We start from the raw sequence: 14,435 nt of genomic DNA, 5'->3' as shown, positions 1-14,435 counted from the left end.
ATGCGTGGACGGATGGGACGACCGTTAGAAATTTTCAAAAAAATCAAATTTAATTTCAATAACTTCAGATATTTTTGTTTTTTATATATATAAATTAAAAATAAAACAATTGATTCTAGTAATTTATAGTTGCAGTAACATTTACATATATTTTAGTAACATAATACATTGAATTTATTTTACTATCTATAAATTGATTATAATTAAAAAGTAATTGTAAATAATGTCATATTGTGATGTACATTTTTAAATCATTTTCATATATTAATATGTTTTAATGTTTGAATTATCATTTTAAATTCTATTTAAAAAACGACAATTTATTTAGAAATAAAATCCTAATTTAAAACGTGACTTTTCTGAGCAACGCAATTTTGCTATTTCTGTACTTTTAAAGTTAAACAAATAAATAAATGTCAACCCTCTTGACGCTGTATTGATTATCTGTTGTAAGTGCGCTGTTCGTAGAGGGCAGGAGACATTAGAAATAAATTAATATAATTATTAGTCACTTATTTACCAACAACAAAAAACTAATTTGGCAATATATGCAGTTATTTGCGTTCTATATAAAATTATAAATTAATTAATTAACAAAGACGTAAGAAAAAAATTTGGATAAAGATAGATTTAGATAAAAATCAATGCGTGCTGTTCACAGAGGGACCTAAACAAAACATAGTGAAACACATCGGGGAAAAGCATGCACGATATGCAGAATTATAGAATTGCTGTGCTGGTTTGCAACCTGCTTTTGTCTCTGTAATAAAAACAGAAAATTGCATGAATTAAGAAGGAGAAATTAAATGTTCTTGTTTTTCTGAATGGAGTTTGGTCGCCTCCCACTGCGCATGCTCGGCCCCGCCTCCCGGAAGTTTTGAACCAGTGTGCAGAAGTTTGAGTTTGAACCATGGTTTGAACTCTGCTAGAATTGCTCCTGTGGGTGAAAACATTCCTTCTGTTGACGATAAAGTTCTCTGAATCGGATCTAGAGCAGGACTAGGAGGGGGCGTTTACCCAGCCTTCACCTCCCCGGGACTCGTTGCCCCCCGGCCCGCCTGCAGCGCTGATGTCCGGCTTCCACCTGGTCCCCGTGGACGGGGGGGACCCGGTGCACCTGCCGCCGGGGGAGACGCTGCTGGGCCGAGGGTCCTTACTGGGGGTGAGTTCTCCCGAGACTTTAACCACGTTTACTCTGATTTCAGTGTCCTTCAACGTAGCTGCTGCTTTTTATGGTAAAAGCACCAGGGACCCCGAGCTGCAGGGGCAGCAACCCAGTATTTGTGGATTTTACTTGATTTATCCTAAGTAATAATGTTTAAATACTTAATTGTGAAGGCAAGGCAAGTTTATTTATATAGCACAATTCAACACAAGGTCATTCAAAGTGCTTTACATCATCATTAAAAGGGACAAGACATAATTAGACAGTAAATAACAAATAAAATGAAATAAAATTATGAGAAAAAGAAGGTAAAATAATAAAAAGCACACGTTGCTGAAAACTAAGGGCAGTAGAGTACAGCAGGTACACATCTCATTCACGGTTTTCAGAAAGTATTTAATTTAAGAGTACGCTTAAATACCAAATAAATGAAATAAAATGATAAGAAAAGAGGTAAAATAATAAAAAGCACAAGTTGTTAAAAGTAAGGGCAGTAGAGTACAGCAGGTAAGTATTTAATTTAGGAGTACGCTTCAGTAAACGGTAATGTTTTTAGTCCTGATTTAAAGGATCTACAGTTGGAGCAGACCTCAGGTCTACAGGAAGTTTGTTCCACCGGTGAGGAGCAGAATAACTGAACGCTGCCTCACCTTGCTTGGTTCTGGTTCTTGGGACACACAACAAACCAGATCCAGATGAAACTCAGGGGTCTGGGAGCTTCATAGGAACTAACTGAAGGGCTAAACTCATGACTCGGGAATGCACTATTATTTACTTTACTAACACAACCTGAATATAACAAACTCGGCCAGTTTCATACAACATATAAAACACAGAAATGCTGAGCTGGAGATGGAAACAAGACTTTACAGATAAGTGTTATCACATTAGAAGAAGTGATCATGAAGTCAGTTTACTCTTTGTGCACTGGCCTGGACTTTCATGTGATGCATGTGCAGCCGGCTCCACTTCCACACACTGCACATCCAGCTCTCCTGTTGGACCACATCCCAAATTAATTCAGTGGTGGTCAGATCTGCGGAGAGGAACGTGTCACCAGGCGTGTGAAAACACATTTGGTTACTTGATCAGAACAACGGTCCAGAACAATCGGCCACAGGTGGCTCTTTTGTTTGGACCCGAGGCTTGTAAATGTGTTAAACTTGTTTCTTGGTGAGATGTCTAGGGTCTAGGGCTGGGCGATATGGACCAAAAGTCATATCTCGATATTTTCTAGCTAAATGGCGATACTCGATATATATCTCGATATTTTTTCTGTGCCATAATTGTGGTTTCCCCAAAAGCATTATAGCATAGCATCTCTGTTAGCTTCATTTTTTTCTGAGGCAAACCCTTAAAAAAACCGTCAGTTTTAATACAAAGCCTCGTGCCAAATGTCACACAGGTTCCTTTGTTAACAGAGGTCTGCACAATATCAAAATGTATAAAACAAATTAAACAAAAATAAACTGCCTGCATATATAGAATAAAAATGCTTCTTGAATAAAATAAAACAAATATCCCTTTCCTGCATAACAATTAAATTAAAATACACTGTGCAATTAATACAATGTAGACAGTAACAGGCAGACTTTTCCACTGAGGTTGACAGTTGTGCAAATAACAAAACATTTGTGCAAATCTCAAACAAAACATTCAAGTCAATTTGTCACAAAATAAGCTATATAAAAAAAAAATGTAAAAAAAATAAATAAATTTTTAAATCGATATAAACGATATTGTCTCGTACCATATCGCGTTTGAAAATATATCGATATATATTAAAATCTCGATATATCGCCCAGCCCTACTAGGGTCTACACACTAAAGTCCCTTTTCTGTTAAAGTTGTTCTCCTTGTGAAACAGTTTTGTGTCTCACATCGTGTCAGGTCAGCGATAAAAGAGTTTCCAGACATCACGGACTGCTGCAGAACCTGGACGGACAGCTGCGTGTTAAGCCCGTATGTTTGTCTTCTTTTAATCTCTTTTTTTTTCTCTGTGCTTTAAACATATTTTACTATGAAGATGGACGACTTGAATGTTTCCCACTAATATTTCTGGCGTCCCGTCTCCTCCGTCTCCTCCTGTCCTCAGATCCACGTGAACCCGTGTTTCATCCAGACTGAGTCCAACGACGAGCCCCGCCCGCTGCAGAAGGACTGCTGGTACCCACTTCGCCACGGCGAGCTGCTGTCCCTCCTGCCGGGCCGGTTCGTGTTCCGGGTGGAGGCGGTGGGCGGAGGCCGGCGGGCTCCCAGGTACTCCGGGAGACGGCGGGTCGTTAAGTCGAGCTGCTCCGGTTAATGACCAACTCTTTCATCCGATACGCGACTGTTGACTTAAACGCTGTTGTTGAGTAAATAAAACCCTGCAGGCTGTTATTCTTCAGCTCGTCTTTCATCTCCGTCTCCTCCGACCGTTTGAAGTCCAGATCAAACGGGCCGAGGAGAGGAGAGGAGGAGGCTTGAGCTCAGCCGACGCTCATGAAACATTCATACTCAGGATCCCACCACAACTTCTCGTCTGTGTCTGCCTTCAGCCAGACGTCTGAGGAAGAGGAGCCACTAGGTGTTCCTGGGCCGGATGCCGAGGCGGTGCCTGCTTCACCTGCAGAGAGTCTCAGGGACCAGGAGAAAGCCGGGAGCCCTGGAAACAGTTTCACCAAGGTAGCGCTGCGAAATCCAGCCATTTTGAAACATGGGACTTTCTAAAAGGATTAAGCAGAAATGTCTCTGACGGGGAACTTTGGAGGGAACTTTAGGGGGAACTCTGTTGAAGTTGTTGATGCTCATAAATTGTTGCTTTGAAGAAGTTGTTTCCAGACTTAAACCCTTCTGCTTCTCGTTCAGTTTTACGGTAAATCAAACCCGTTTGGGGTCTGGGAGCAAGCAGCCAATCTCAGCGCAGCTGTGGTCTGGTTTTTGGCAGGCTGGCGACGGCGGTGACGGTGCTCCATCTGCACACAGGAAGAGGGTTTTACCGGCGTGGATGATGGCGGCCGACGTGGCTTCGACGACTCCGTCCTCCACCGTCGGAGGTACCACTGCAACCGTTTCCAGAGCGCAGGAAGGTCCAAAATAACTCACAAAAGTCTGTTCACTCATCAGAAACTCTTTACTAGAGCTGCAACAACATTTTAGTGCGGACGCGTCGCAGAAAAGCACATAGAGGTCGTAGATGACGGGTTTTTCTGCCAGTTAACTGCAGGGCCTGCAGGGGGCGGTGTGGCAGAGCAGAGGTGAACAGGTGAATCTAGACCAGGGGTCGGCAACCCAAAATGTTGAAAGAGCCGTATTGGACCAAAAACACAAAAAACAAATATGTCTGGAGCCGCAAAAAATGAAAAGTCTTGTATCAGCCTTAGAATGAAGACAACACATGCTGCATGTTTCTATATTAGTTAGAACTGGGGGGAGATTTATTTTTTAATTATGCTCTTTGAGAAAAAAGTCGAAATGTCAAGAAAAAAGTCAAAATGTCAAGATAAATGTTGAAATGTCGAGATTAATGTTGAAGTACAATCTCGAGAAAAAAGTCGAGAAAAAAGTTGAAATGTCGAGAAAAAAGTCAAAATGTCAAGATAAATGTTGAAATGTCGAGATTAATGTTGAAGTACAATCTCGAGAAAAAAGTCGAGAAAAAAGTTGAAATGTCGGGAAAAAAGTCAAAATTCCGTGAAAAAAATTTGAAATATTGAGAAAAAAGTCAAAATTTCGAGATTAAAAAGGAAAGGAAGAAAAAAAGAGAAAAAAAAGGAAAAAAAGAAGAAAAAAAAGAAAAAAATAAGGAAAAAAGAAAACAAAAAATAAAACAGAAGAAAAAAAGAAAAAAAAAGGTCAAACATTTTTGAAAAAGCTCCAGGAGCCACTAGGGCGGCGCTAAAGAGCCGCATGCGGCTCTAGAGCCGCGGGTTGCCGACCCCTGGTCTAGACCGTTACAGATGGTGTGATACCCCCACCCCCCCCCACCAGGAGGTTTCTGATGGCGAGCCGGGCCCCTCTAGGACCCGCCTACCTGGTTACAGAACTCACCAGTTTGTTAGGGTTGAACTGACGGTCACTTTAGCTGCTCGAAGCCAACAAACCTCGCTCCTCCTTTTTTAAATTTGTTTTTCTTTTTTTTGGGGGGGGGGGGGGGGGTGTTGCTGGTGATAAACAAGTCTTCTCGTGACCCTTTACTGTATGATTACATACATTTAGTATGTATGCAAATGTACAATGGTGCATAATTACATAATTACAACTATGTACGTTATAATGGCAACTTGTGCAATAACATCAGCACACACGTCAGTGTGTGCCAGAAAGGTGCAATAGGGCAATATGCATCAGCACTTTACAAACTAGCACTTAAGCACCTAGTACTTTAACTTATATGGTCACTTAATTGCTGGTTTATCAATGATAACATGTTTTATTGCTTAATGTTTTTTATCTAGCTCAGTTGTGTTTTTTAATGTTGTGTTTTGTTGATATGGATGGCCTTGATGTCTCGTATGTCTGCTGGTGTCCAGTTCTGTGTCTGGCATTAATTTGCTGCAGGGACGAGTGGTGGAAATTATCCTCTGGCTACAAACATGCATATTTACACGTGTTCATTAATATGTGCGGTCCCTGTTCAACAAATCAGTAATTTCATTTCATTTCATTTCATTTCATTTCATAACGATGCATAATGAAAGTGTTATAATGTGAAGTCTTTATTTGATACAGTGATTTATGAAGTAAAGAGTTTTATGCATTGGACCGTCGGACCGTTGGACCTGTCCCGGTCACTGAGGTCTGGTTAAACCAGCACCGTGCTCAGCTAGTTTGATCCTGGGTTAAACAGCCTCGCTGCCGGTTCTGTGTCTCCTGTGTGTTCAGTTCAGTCCCCTGTGAAGACGAGTAAACGACCCGCGGCGCGGCCAGCGCAGGCCACGCCCACTGCTGCCTCCTCACGTGAAGCGGTGGAGAACAGCGGGGAGGAGGAGAGGCCGAGGAAGAAGAGGAGGGAGGGGAGCGATGAAGAAGGAAACCCTCCGACCAGAACAGCTGAGTTGTCAACGGCAAGTCTGAACGTTATTTTTGTTGAGGGAAACTGGCGTCTTCAACGGAGCCAGACTCCCTCTGAGATCCTGTGCTTTGAAACGTCATCATGGCTGTCGCCACCAGACGGAGAAACGGACTAAAACACAGAAATATGAAGAGCTTCAGGGGATTTCTGAGCAGGTCTATGGAGGTTTCTCTGCTCAGAACTCTGAATAATCTATTTAGGATCACTTGGCCTTAAATCCGTTAAATTGGAGGAGAGGGTTACTGTTGCCATGGTTACAGAGGAAAACATCCAGCATCAACACGATTACAATCATTTACTTTTAACTGGTTTAATTTTGTGGAAATTATAACTTGAGTCTGAAGTTGTTTTGTTAGGAAGTGTTCTGCGTTCTGGTCCTTGTGGAACTAGTACTCAACAGCCATTGGCTCATCTGTGTCAGAGTGGCGGGGCCTACTGACGTTTGACAGTTTAAGTGAAACTTCTCATTCTTTTTTCTCAAACCCTTGGATACGTCATCTCCTGACATCGGTGAACAGTTGTTATCTTTACTGAGTTGTATGATTTATGATACGCGCCAGTTAAATTCATGGATGCGTGTCAAAAGTGTTTTTAATCCTGAATCACGTGATGTAAGGATCCAAACTTCAGATCACTTGTAGACTGGGTTCATCATGAAACACGGACTGAAGGACCGACTCTGAAAGCACTGGGCCTGTTGGGGGCGCTGGGATTGGTTCTGGCTCTTAGAGTGGGAATTATAGATTAAACATTCTTCTTGATTTAATAAAGTTCATTTTGTCCATGGATTTACAATTTAATTTGCTAAATCTTTTTGTTGGACAAGAAATCTTTAGGTTTTTTAAATACCTGACATGTTTCGGCGATTCCTTTCGCTTTCAACAGTCACAAGATGGTGTGTGTGACCCGTCATTTATCAGCTGATGTTAAAACATCATTAAAAGAACATTCTTCTTCTTTCAGCTGATTCTGAATGTCTGCCTCTTCCCTGCAGGGCGATCCTTCAGAACTGTCCACGGACACATATGGGAGTAAAACCGGCACATCTGAGGTCCCTGACCAGTCCGAGCTGGAGGTGGAAGCCGACAGAGGAGGAGACGCTTCGTCCCGGGCTCCCAAAGTCAGGAAATCCAAGGAGGAGAAGAAGGCGCCAGTTCCAGATCCGTCCAAACCCGTCAGACAGCCGTGTCCATACGGGAAGGACTGCTACAGGTACGTTCACCTGTCCCCGTGAGGTTCAGACGTGAACGTCGGACATGAGTCTGGCCGACTTCGTCATCACCCCACGTCTGTGTTTCCAGGAAGAACCCGCTTCATTTCCAGGACTGCAGTCACCCCGGCGACGCTGACTACAAAGACGACGAGGAGGAGGACGAGGCGGGTCGACCCGAGTGTCCGTACGGAACCGACTGTTACCGGTCAGCAAACAAACTTATCACCTTTGCTTCCAACACACAAACATGAATCTACTGATTAAGCCTGAATTAAGGTTCTGCGTTAAACCAACGCAGAGCATAGCCTACGCCGTCACCGTGACGCCGTCGTGAACCCTTCGGACTTCTCAGTCACTCCATTTAGCCGCGGTGCAATACCCCCCCAGAGGGATAGTTGATACTTTGTTTAGCTTCTGGCTTTTCCGGTCACAGTGAATCAAAGAGATAAGGACAACTATTGTGCAAAAAAAAAATCACACAACCACGAAGAAAAGAGCGCTGAAAGTTCACTATTGCTTCACGAACCGGAACCGGAAATGCGTTGCTACCAAACAAACCAATCACAGCCCTCTCGGTCTGCGTTGGGTCTGCGTTGCCTCGACGCGTAGTTACATTTTTTGGAAGGTGCACGTCAGGCTACAGCATAGGCTACGGAGAGACTCCCGCGTAGCCGCGTACCCTACGGCGTAGGTTTAACGCAGAACCATAATTCAGGCTTTAGGCGCCCGCTGCAGGACAGTTGGTTCCATCCTCAGAGCATTCTGATGATCGTCATTAAGAACGAGCCGTTACGCTTCACAAGCACCACGAGCACCAATCGGGTCGCATGACGGAATATTTGTGTTGTTTCCTTCCATCTATGCTCGAACCAACACTGAGCTCCACTTGTTTCCTCTGCAGGAAAAACCCTCTTCACAGGAAGGAGTACAAACACACCAGGAGAGCAGGTGGGTTGGTCTCCTCTCGCCTCGTCCTGCTCCGGGACGCAGATCTGAATATGTTGATGCATTTTTATAGTTGATTGGCTGGGAGACTTGATGTGACGTAGGAAAGTGCGGGTGAAGCCGGTTCGGTCCAGATTAAATCTGGACCGGCGCTGGTGCTGCTGTGATCTTCAGTTTCCTCCTGCTCACATTATCCACGTCTGCAGCTCGCTCCACTCGAACCGTCGCCAGAGGCACCGCCGATGATGATGATGATGATGACGACGGCTTCATCAATGACGACAGCGAGGACGGAGGCGACGACTCGGACTACATCCCTCAGGCGTCGGACGGCAGCGATAAGGAGGACGTGGAGCGACTGCAGAGAGAAGCCCGGGCCTTCGTGAAGAGGAGGAAGTAGGAGTTGTTGTGTTTGGACTCGCGAGCGAGTCCTGAACAGTCCGATCCTGAAGTCTGTGTCTCAGACAACAAAGACTCTCTTCCTGAATACTTCCACTTTAAAACCATTGTGGAGCGTCGCAGGTAGACTTTTAATTTGAAAAGCCATCAGCAAGAGCTCTTTGATCAGGAACATGAAACTGGGGTGACGGAGTCAGGAAGTCCAGAACTACAGTAGTCCCGATCCACCTGTGACGCCTTCAGACAAGAAGTTCACAAAAACAGGAAATGCTCTTCGTTAAACTGTGATAACACGTAAATGTAAAGTTTTTATACTTAAAAAAACTCTGAATGTTCCAATCCCAAAGCTTTTCACATTCAAAGCTTTTAAAATTACACATATACACTACAACTACGAAGAGCTTCTTTCTGAGGAATTCCAGTCATTTCCTCTTTGGAGGTTCTTCCATATTTAAAGCTTTAAAATGAGCGGTTAACGAAACCATTAATGTGGAAAAATACCTGTTGAGCCTCATGGTTTTTAACATCCATCCATCCATTATCTATACCCACTTTATCCTTTGCAGGGTCATGGGGGTCTGCTGGAGCCTATCCCTGCTATTTTCAGGCGAGATGCAGGGGTTACACCCTGGACAGGTCGCCAGTCCATCGCAGGTTTTTAACATTAAAAAGTGAAAAGGCATTAGATCATTGTGGACAAGCAGCTTTGAAGAAGGAGACTACGTAAAGTGTTCTCAGAAATACGAGAACGAACTGGAGCTGGGAGCGGATTTCTTCTTTGTCATCCTGATTAATCCACATCTGCATGGTTTTTCACATTAAAAGAGCTCTATTTTTTTATACAGGTTTTTAATTTAAAAAAAGCGGGAAGCGCTTTGCTCAGGAACAAACATGAAACCGGGACAACAGTCGGGGAACGACCACTATAGTTTTCACACTAAAGTTAACTCCAGCTATTCCTTCTTGACTCTACACGAAAAGACCTGAAATGAGAAGTTTGAAGATATTTAATGTGAAAAAGTCACTTTTTATTGATCAGGATTACAATAAAGAACTGGAACGACAAACCAGACTTTCATCTGCATGTTATTTTCACATTAAAAGTCTTCCAACATTCTAACAAACGCTTTTAATTTGAAAAAAAACCATTAAGAGTTTATTGATCAGGACAGCAAAGACAGGATTTCAACTCAACATGAATAATGTTTTTAGCGCTGGATCTAAAGGTGCGGCTCTCTTACGCACACTTACGTCAGCGATACTGACTTATGACATCGTACGGGGTATTTATAGAATACAAACTGTAAACACGTGTACTGATAAAAATCCGTGCTGTGTTGCAGGTGTAATTGATGAGAGTAAGTAGAGATATTTAACTGGATGTTTATTGAGTTAAATGGAATTAGCTGTTTTTCTTTCAGTTTCCACTTTATTTCTTGATATTTTTCATATTAAAAGCCAATAAAAGGAAGATGAGACTTTTATTGTGAAAAGATGAGACTGGTTTGTGGTGAGTTTTTAAAGATTCATCACTACAAAATAAAAGCTTGTCTCTGAAGTCAAACCGACCCAAAGGTGCAGTTGTCTCCGGTGCTCTGTAGTGAGCCGTCCTCAACGATTCCAGCGTGTCCCGAGCACCGTGTTCAACAGAGACGGGCCACCAAGACCAGAAGCAGCTAGACCAGACTGACACTGGAAGACCTGGGCATGTTTTAATGTCGCTGTGGTTAAATGTGTGCAAGGATGTTCTCATTTCCTGCTGCTGCTGTAAATATGTTGAATGTTTGTCCTCTGTGGTTTTAATACATCCAGCAAAAAAGAAATGTCTCCTGTCATGTCACCTCATGAGTAAAAGAATGGTCCTGTGTTTGTGTTAAATATTCTGGACGGTACCGAGACGTCTGGTTAGAGATGGAGTCGAGTTAACTTGATCAGGTGGACGAGCGCTCGCTTTAGCAGCTCTTTCCCGTCTCAGTATTTCTGTCCTCAGTCTTTTTACAGCTGCATTGATTATATCAATCACTCGTGTTTATACAGAGACGTAAGTGGAGAAAACATCAAAATAAGGAAATTTCTGCGTGAATTAACAGGGATGTTCACCTCTGTCGTCGTGAGTTCGGTGCGGTCACAGTTCACCGTGAGTGGACCTCGACTCTCACCGGATCACATAGTTTTGTTCAGTTAGTCTGGTTCCCGGTTCTGTTCAGTCAAGTCAACACGGCCCATAATTATGGTGTTTCCATGACAACCGGGCTGAAGCAAACAACTGAACACCATGGTGGTACAGCAACTACGCGTCTCGAGTCAGAGTTGCCTATTTTCAAGTATGTTCGCACCACTGCTGGCGTTACTTTGTTTATGAGATCCTTAAAAACCCACAGTGCACTGCCCAGCCGTGCACAGGAGCCTGTTTAGCTCTCATATGTGGAGTCCCTCCCATCATAGGTGGGAACAACTGAGGCCACAGATCTCTCACGCTACAAGCGAACCAATAAGTGGTCTCGGGACGGCTGTTTTAGTGTTCTGCAGAGGGGAAAAGTAACAAACACAGAAGAAACCTCCAGGGGCCTGTACTACGAAGCAAGTTCAACATACCCAGGATATCTTTTCCTTATCCAGATTCACTAACCCGGACAATTGCAATCACGCTAAGCGGTCACACGACGGTGGTTATCAACTCGGTATATCAACCCAGGTTTCTCCAATCTGGATATGAGCGCGTGCACATAAAAGGGGCGGTGTTTTCAGCGCATGACCAATCGCAAGCATGGAGAAGTCCGCTGTCAGAGCCGCTTATTTCAGTAGCGAAGAGCAAACAATAATTTTATGGAAATATGATGAGTATAGGCATATAATACAGGCAAAAAGCAACACAGTTGCAGCTGCAAAATGCAGGAAAGACAGCTGGCAAAAGATCGCTGACTGTATAAATGCGTAAGTTCATAGGGATATAAACATCACTGCCCCATCATTAGGGCATAAGTAGATCTGACTATAATTACAGTTGTCTATTCTGTTAAATGCATGTGTTGCTTATGTGACCAAATGAGTGCTGCTCATACCCTTTTAAACAATCATCTGGTAATCAAAATCCCTTGCAGGTAATGGTAACTTTAGGGAGAGACAGAGGCTTCTGTGTGTACAATTATATCACATTTATTGATAATCACAATTAAAAGAAACAAGCCATCCAACAGATAAAATGGGTACTTTAGGTACGGGACCGAGGGACACAATAACACCTCCTACTACATCACTGCAAACGTAAATAAAGATAAATAAAAGCACTGCTCAAAGGCACAAATGAGCACACCAATACTATTAAAAATACTATAAAAACGTCACACTGTAGAAGTGGGGAAGGGGGGGGGGGGGGGGGGGGGGCCCGGTCACCATGTACGAAGTACACCAAAATAAAATAACACTTCCTACAAAAATAGTTGAGGCACGAGAGTAGCAACGCTTCAAATAAAAACTGTATAAAAATAAAACTGTATAAAAATAAAATGGAGGAAAGGAGCAATGGCTGCCTGCTGACCGCTGTGTCACCAGTCCAGCCTGCAATATACACAGACCAATTAGACACTGAATACTTATACTGTCCATCCTCATATACTGGCCAGTTTAACACTCTACCTCTTGGGCCTACAGCATTTACTTGCCCAGCAAGTAAGGGTAAGGCTCAGGATCCTCACAGGAATTCAGGTCCAGTCTAACACAGTAAGAAAACAAAATAATATTAATTCTTAAATTAACAATATAATGAAGAATCAGACTGAAAGTGGTTGCATGCCAATGCATGAGTCATACCTTGTTTGTTGCTAAGATGTGTGTGTGTGGAATCTGTCCCCAACAGCACCATTCACAGTCTTGGTACTTTAGACACACAGGTGCTGCACTCACACCCACACACGCACGCACTGATCCCAACAGAGCAAACGAGAACAAACGATACTTCCGCTCTTCTCACGAGAGTTTATACAGGCTCAGATTACTGCTCTGCATGAGTCTAGGTAGGTGGCTCCCAGGTCCTAGTGTCCCACCCGTCACATACACCCCCACTTTAAAAGGTTGCCGTCCCGGTAACATAACTTGCCCTAGCTATAGGGGATCCCACGGCCTGAATGTCACTTGCTGGGCGTGCGCTGAGGGGGCTGGGGTCGGTTGGGCCACGGGCAGGGGTAGGTTGAATGGGTTTGAGTGTTGGCCGGCCGTGGTTCTCTGTGAGCGCCTTACAACTGGCTCTGGCTCCAGTGACTGCTGTAAAGTTTCTGGCCTTTCAGCCGGTTGCAGGCTATACTCTGAGAGTCCAGCGAGTTCTTGAACGGACTCTGCATCAGTGTCTGATGGTGGGGGGTCTGTGTTTGGCTCCCCTCCTGTCATCGGGATCATCTCCATCTGCTGCTTTTGGAGAGGGGGGTTTGGGGGAGTCACCCAACCTGGGAAGGAACTGTCGTCGTCCTCCTCCTCTACATCACTTTCTAGGAGGGAGATGTTGCCGCGTGGGCTGGGTGGGGGAGGCACTGCCAATGGTTCTGACACCACAGCTCCTCGTTCTTTGATGGGCCTTATTTGCGAGCGGTGAACATTCTTCTGCTGCACTGGATTGTTGCGGGACTGGATCTTGTATACTGTGCCCACCTTGTCCAGGCATTCCACTACTTGGTAGACCGTTGATTCCCACACGTCTTGGATCTTCCTTCGCCCTGGTCCGTGGTTCTTCCTATAGACTAGGGTTCCAACTGGGAGAATGGATGTGGTTGTCGGTGGTTGACGCCGCTCCCTGGCTTCAGCCGCTTCGCCCAGCTGTTTTCTAGCAGCCACATACACAGAGGCCAGGTGATCTTGGTGTTCTTTCACCCAATCCTCTGGTGTGGTGGAAGCTAGCTCCTCATCGGCTCGTCCCAACAATAAGTCAACGGGCAGCTGGGGTTTCTGCCCAAACATCAGTTCGTATGGTGAGTGGCCAGTAGACTGGTGAACTGTAGTGTTGTAGGCAAACAGCAGTTGGGGGAGCATTTGAGGCCACTTCCGCTTCTTGTCCTCTGGGAGGGAGCGTAACAGGTCATGGAGTGTTCGGTTAAACCTCTCACACTGCCCATTTCCTTCTGGATGGTACGGGGTCGTCCTAGTTTTTGCGATGCCATACAGCTGGCAGAGGCGTTTCAGTAGTTCCCCTTCAAAGCTGCGGCCCTGGTCAGAATGGACCCTTTTAGGAACCCCGTAGGTATAGAACCATCTCTCTGTCAAAATTTTGACTACTGTGTGGGCCTTTTGATTAGACGTTGGGTATGCTTGAGTGAACTTAGAAAAGACATCTGTTACGACCAGTATATGTTCCCTCCCATCACTGGCTCTCTCCAAAGTAGTAAAGTCGATGGCTAACACTTCTAATGGTTTGGAGGCCATTAAGTGTCCCATAAAAGTTCTGACTGATGGTCGTACTGCTTTGGAAACGACACAACGTTCACACTCTTTGCACCACTGGTCGATGTCTGAACGCATGTTAGGCCAGTAGCATCTCTCCCGGACAAGGGCTGTTGTCCTCTCTGCTCCCTGGTGGCCATGATTGTCATGTAGGCTGGTCAGTACCTCCGTTTGTAGTGCTTTTGGTAATAGCAGCTGGTGCACTATCTGCCGTCCTGGGGGCATCTGCA

General features: G+C 44.3%; 1 protein-coding gene and 1 long non-coding RNA gene across 3 annotated transcripts; one reads left to right on the top strand and one right to left on the bottom strand.

Annotated features, from left to right (window-relative positions):
* Nucleotides 1-876: 876 nt before the first annotated feature.
* aplf (aprataxin and PNKP like factor) lies at nt 877-10,586 on the top strand. Of its 2 annotated transcripts, none has more exons than XM_061723821.1 (10): nt 877-1,162; nt 3,056-3,127; nt 3,261-3,424; nt 3,706-3,832; nt 4,095-4,203; nt 6,032-6,213; nt 7,216-7,433; nt 7,523-7,639; nt 8,336-8,382; nt 8,586-10,586. In XM_061723821.1, the coding sequence occupies exons 1-10, from the start codon at nt 1,070-1,072 to the stop codon at nt 8,777-8,779; spliced, it is 1,323 nt and encodes a 440-aa protein (XP_061579805.1). In that variant the 5' UTR covers nt 877-1,069; the 3' UTR covers nt 8,780-10,586. The 2 variants fall into 2 exon arrangements, with proteins under 2 accessions (XP_061579805.1, XP_061579796.1); XM_061723812.1 differs by having other exon boundaries at nt 4,095-4,236.
* Nucleotides 10,587-12,140: 1,554 nt separating this feature from the next.
* Nucleotides 12,141-12,686, bottom strand: LOC133453152 (uncharacterized). The gene is made up of 3 exons (XR_009783295.1): nt 12,589-12,686; nt 12,415-12,490; nt 12,141-12,336 (listed from the first exon to the last, which is right to left on the bottom strand). It is a non-coding gene; the product is annotated as an uncharacterized LOC133453152 (long non-coding RNA).
* Nucleotides 12,687-14,435: the final 1,749 nt, after the last annotated feature.

This window comes from Cololabis saira, chromosome 1 (assembly GCF_033807715.1).
Source record: "Cololabis saira isolate AMF1-May2022 chromosome 1, fColSai1.1, whole genome shotgun sequence".
Taxonomy (NCBI): Eukaryota; Metazoa; Chordata; class Actinopteri; order Beloniformes; family Belonidae; genus Cololabis; species Cololabis saira.
The sequence above is the reverse complement of the archived record's forward strand: the minus strand, read 5'-3'. Positions and strand labels throughout refer to the sequence as shown.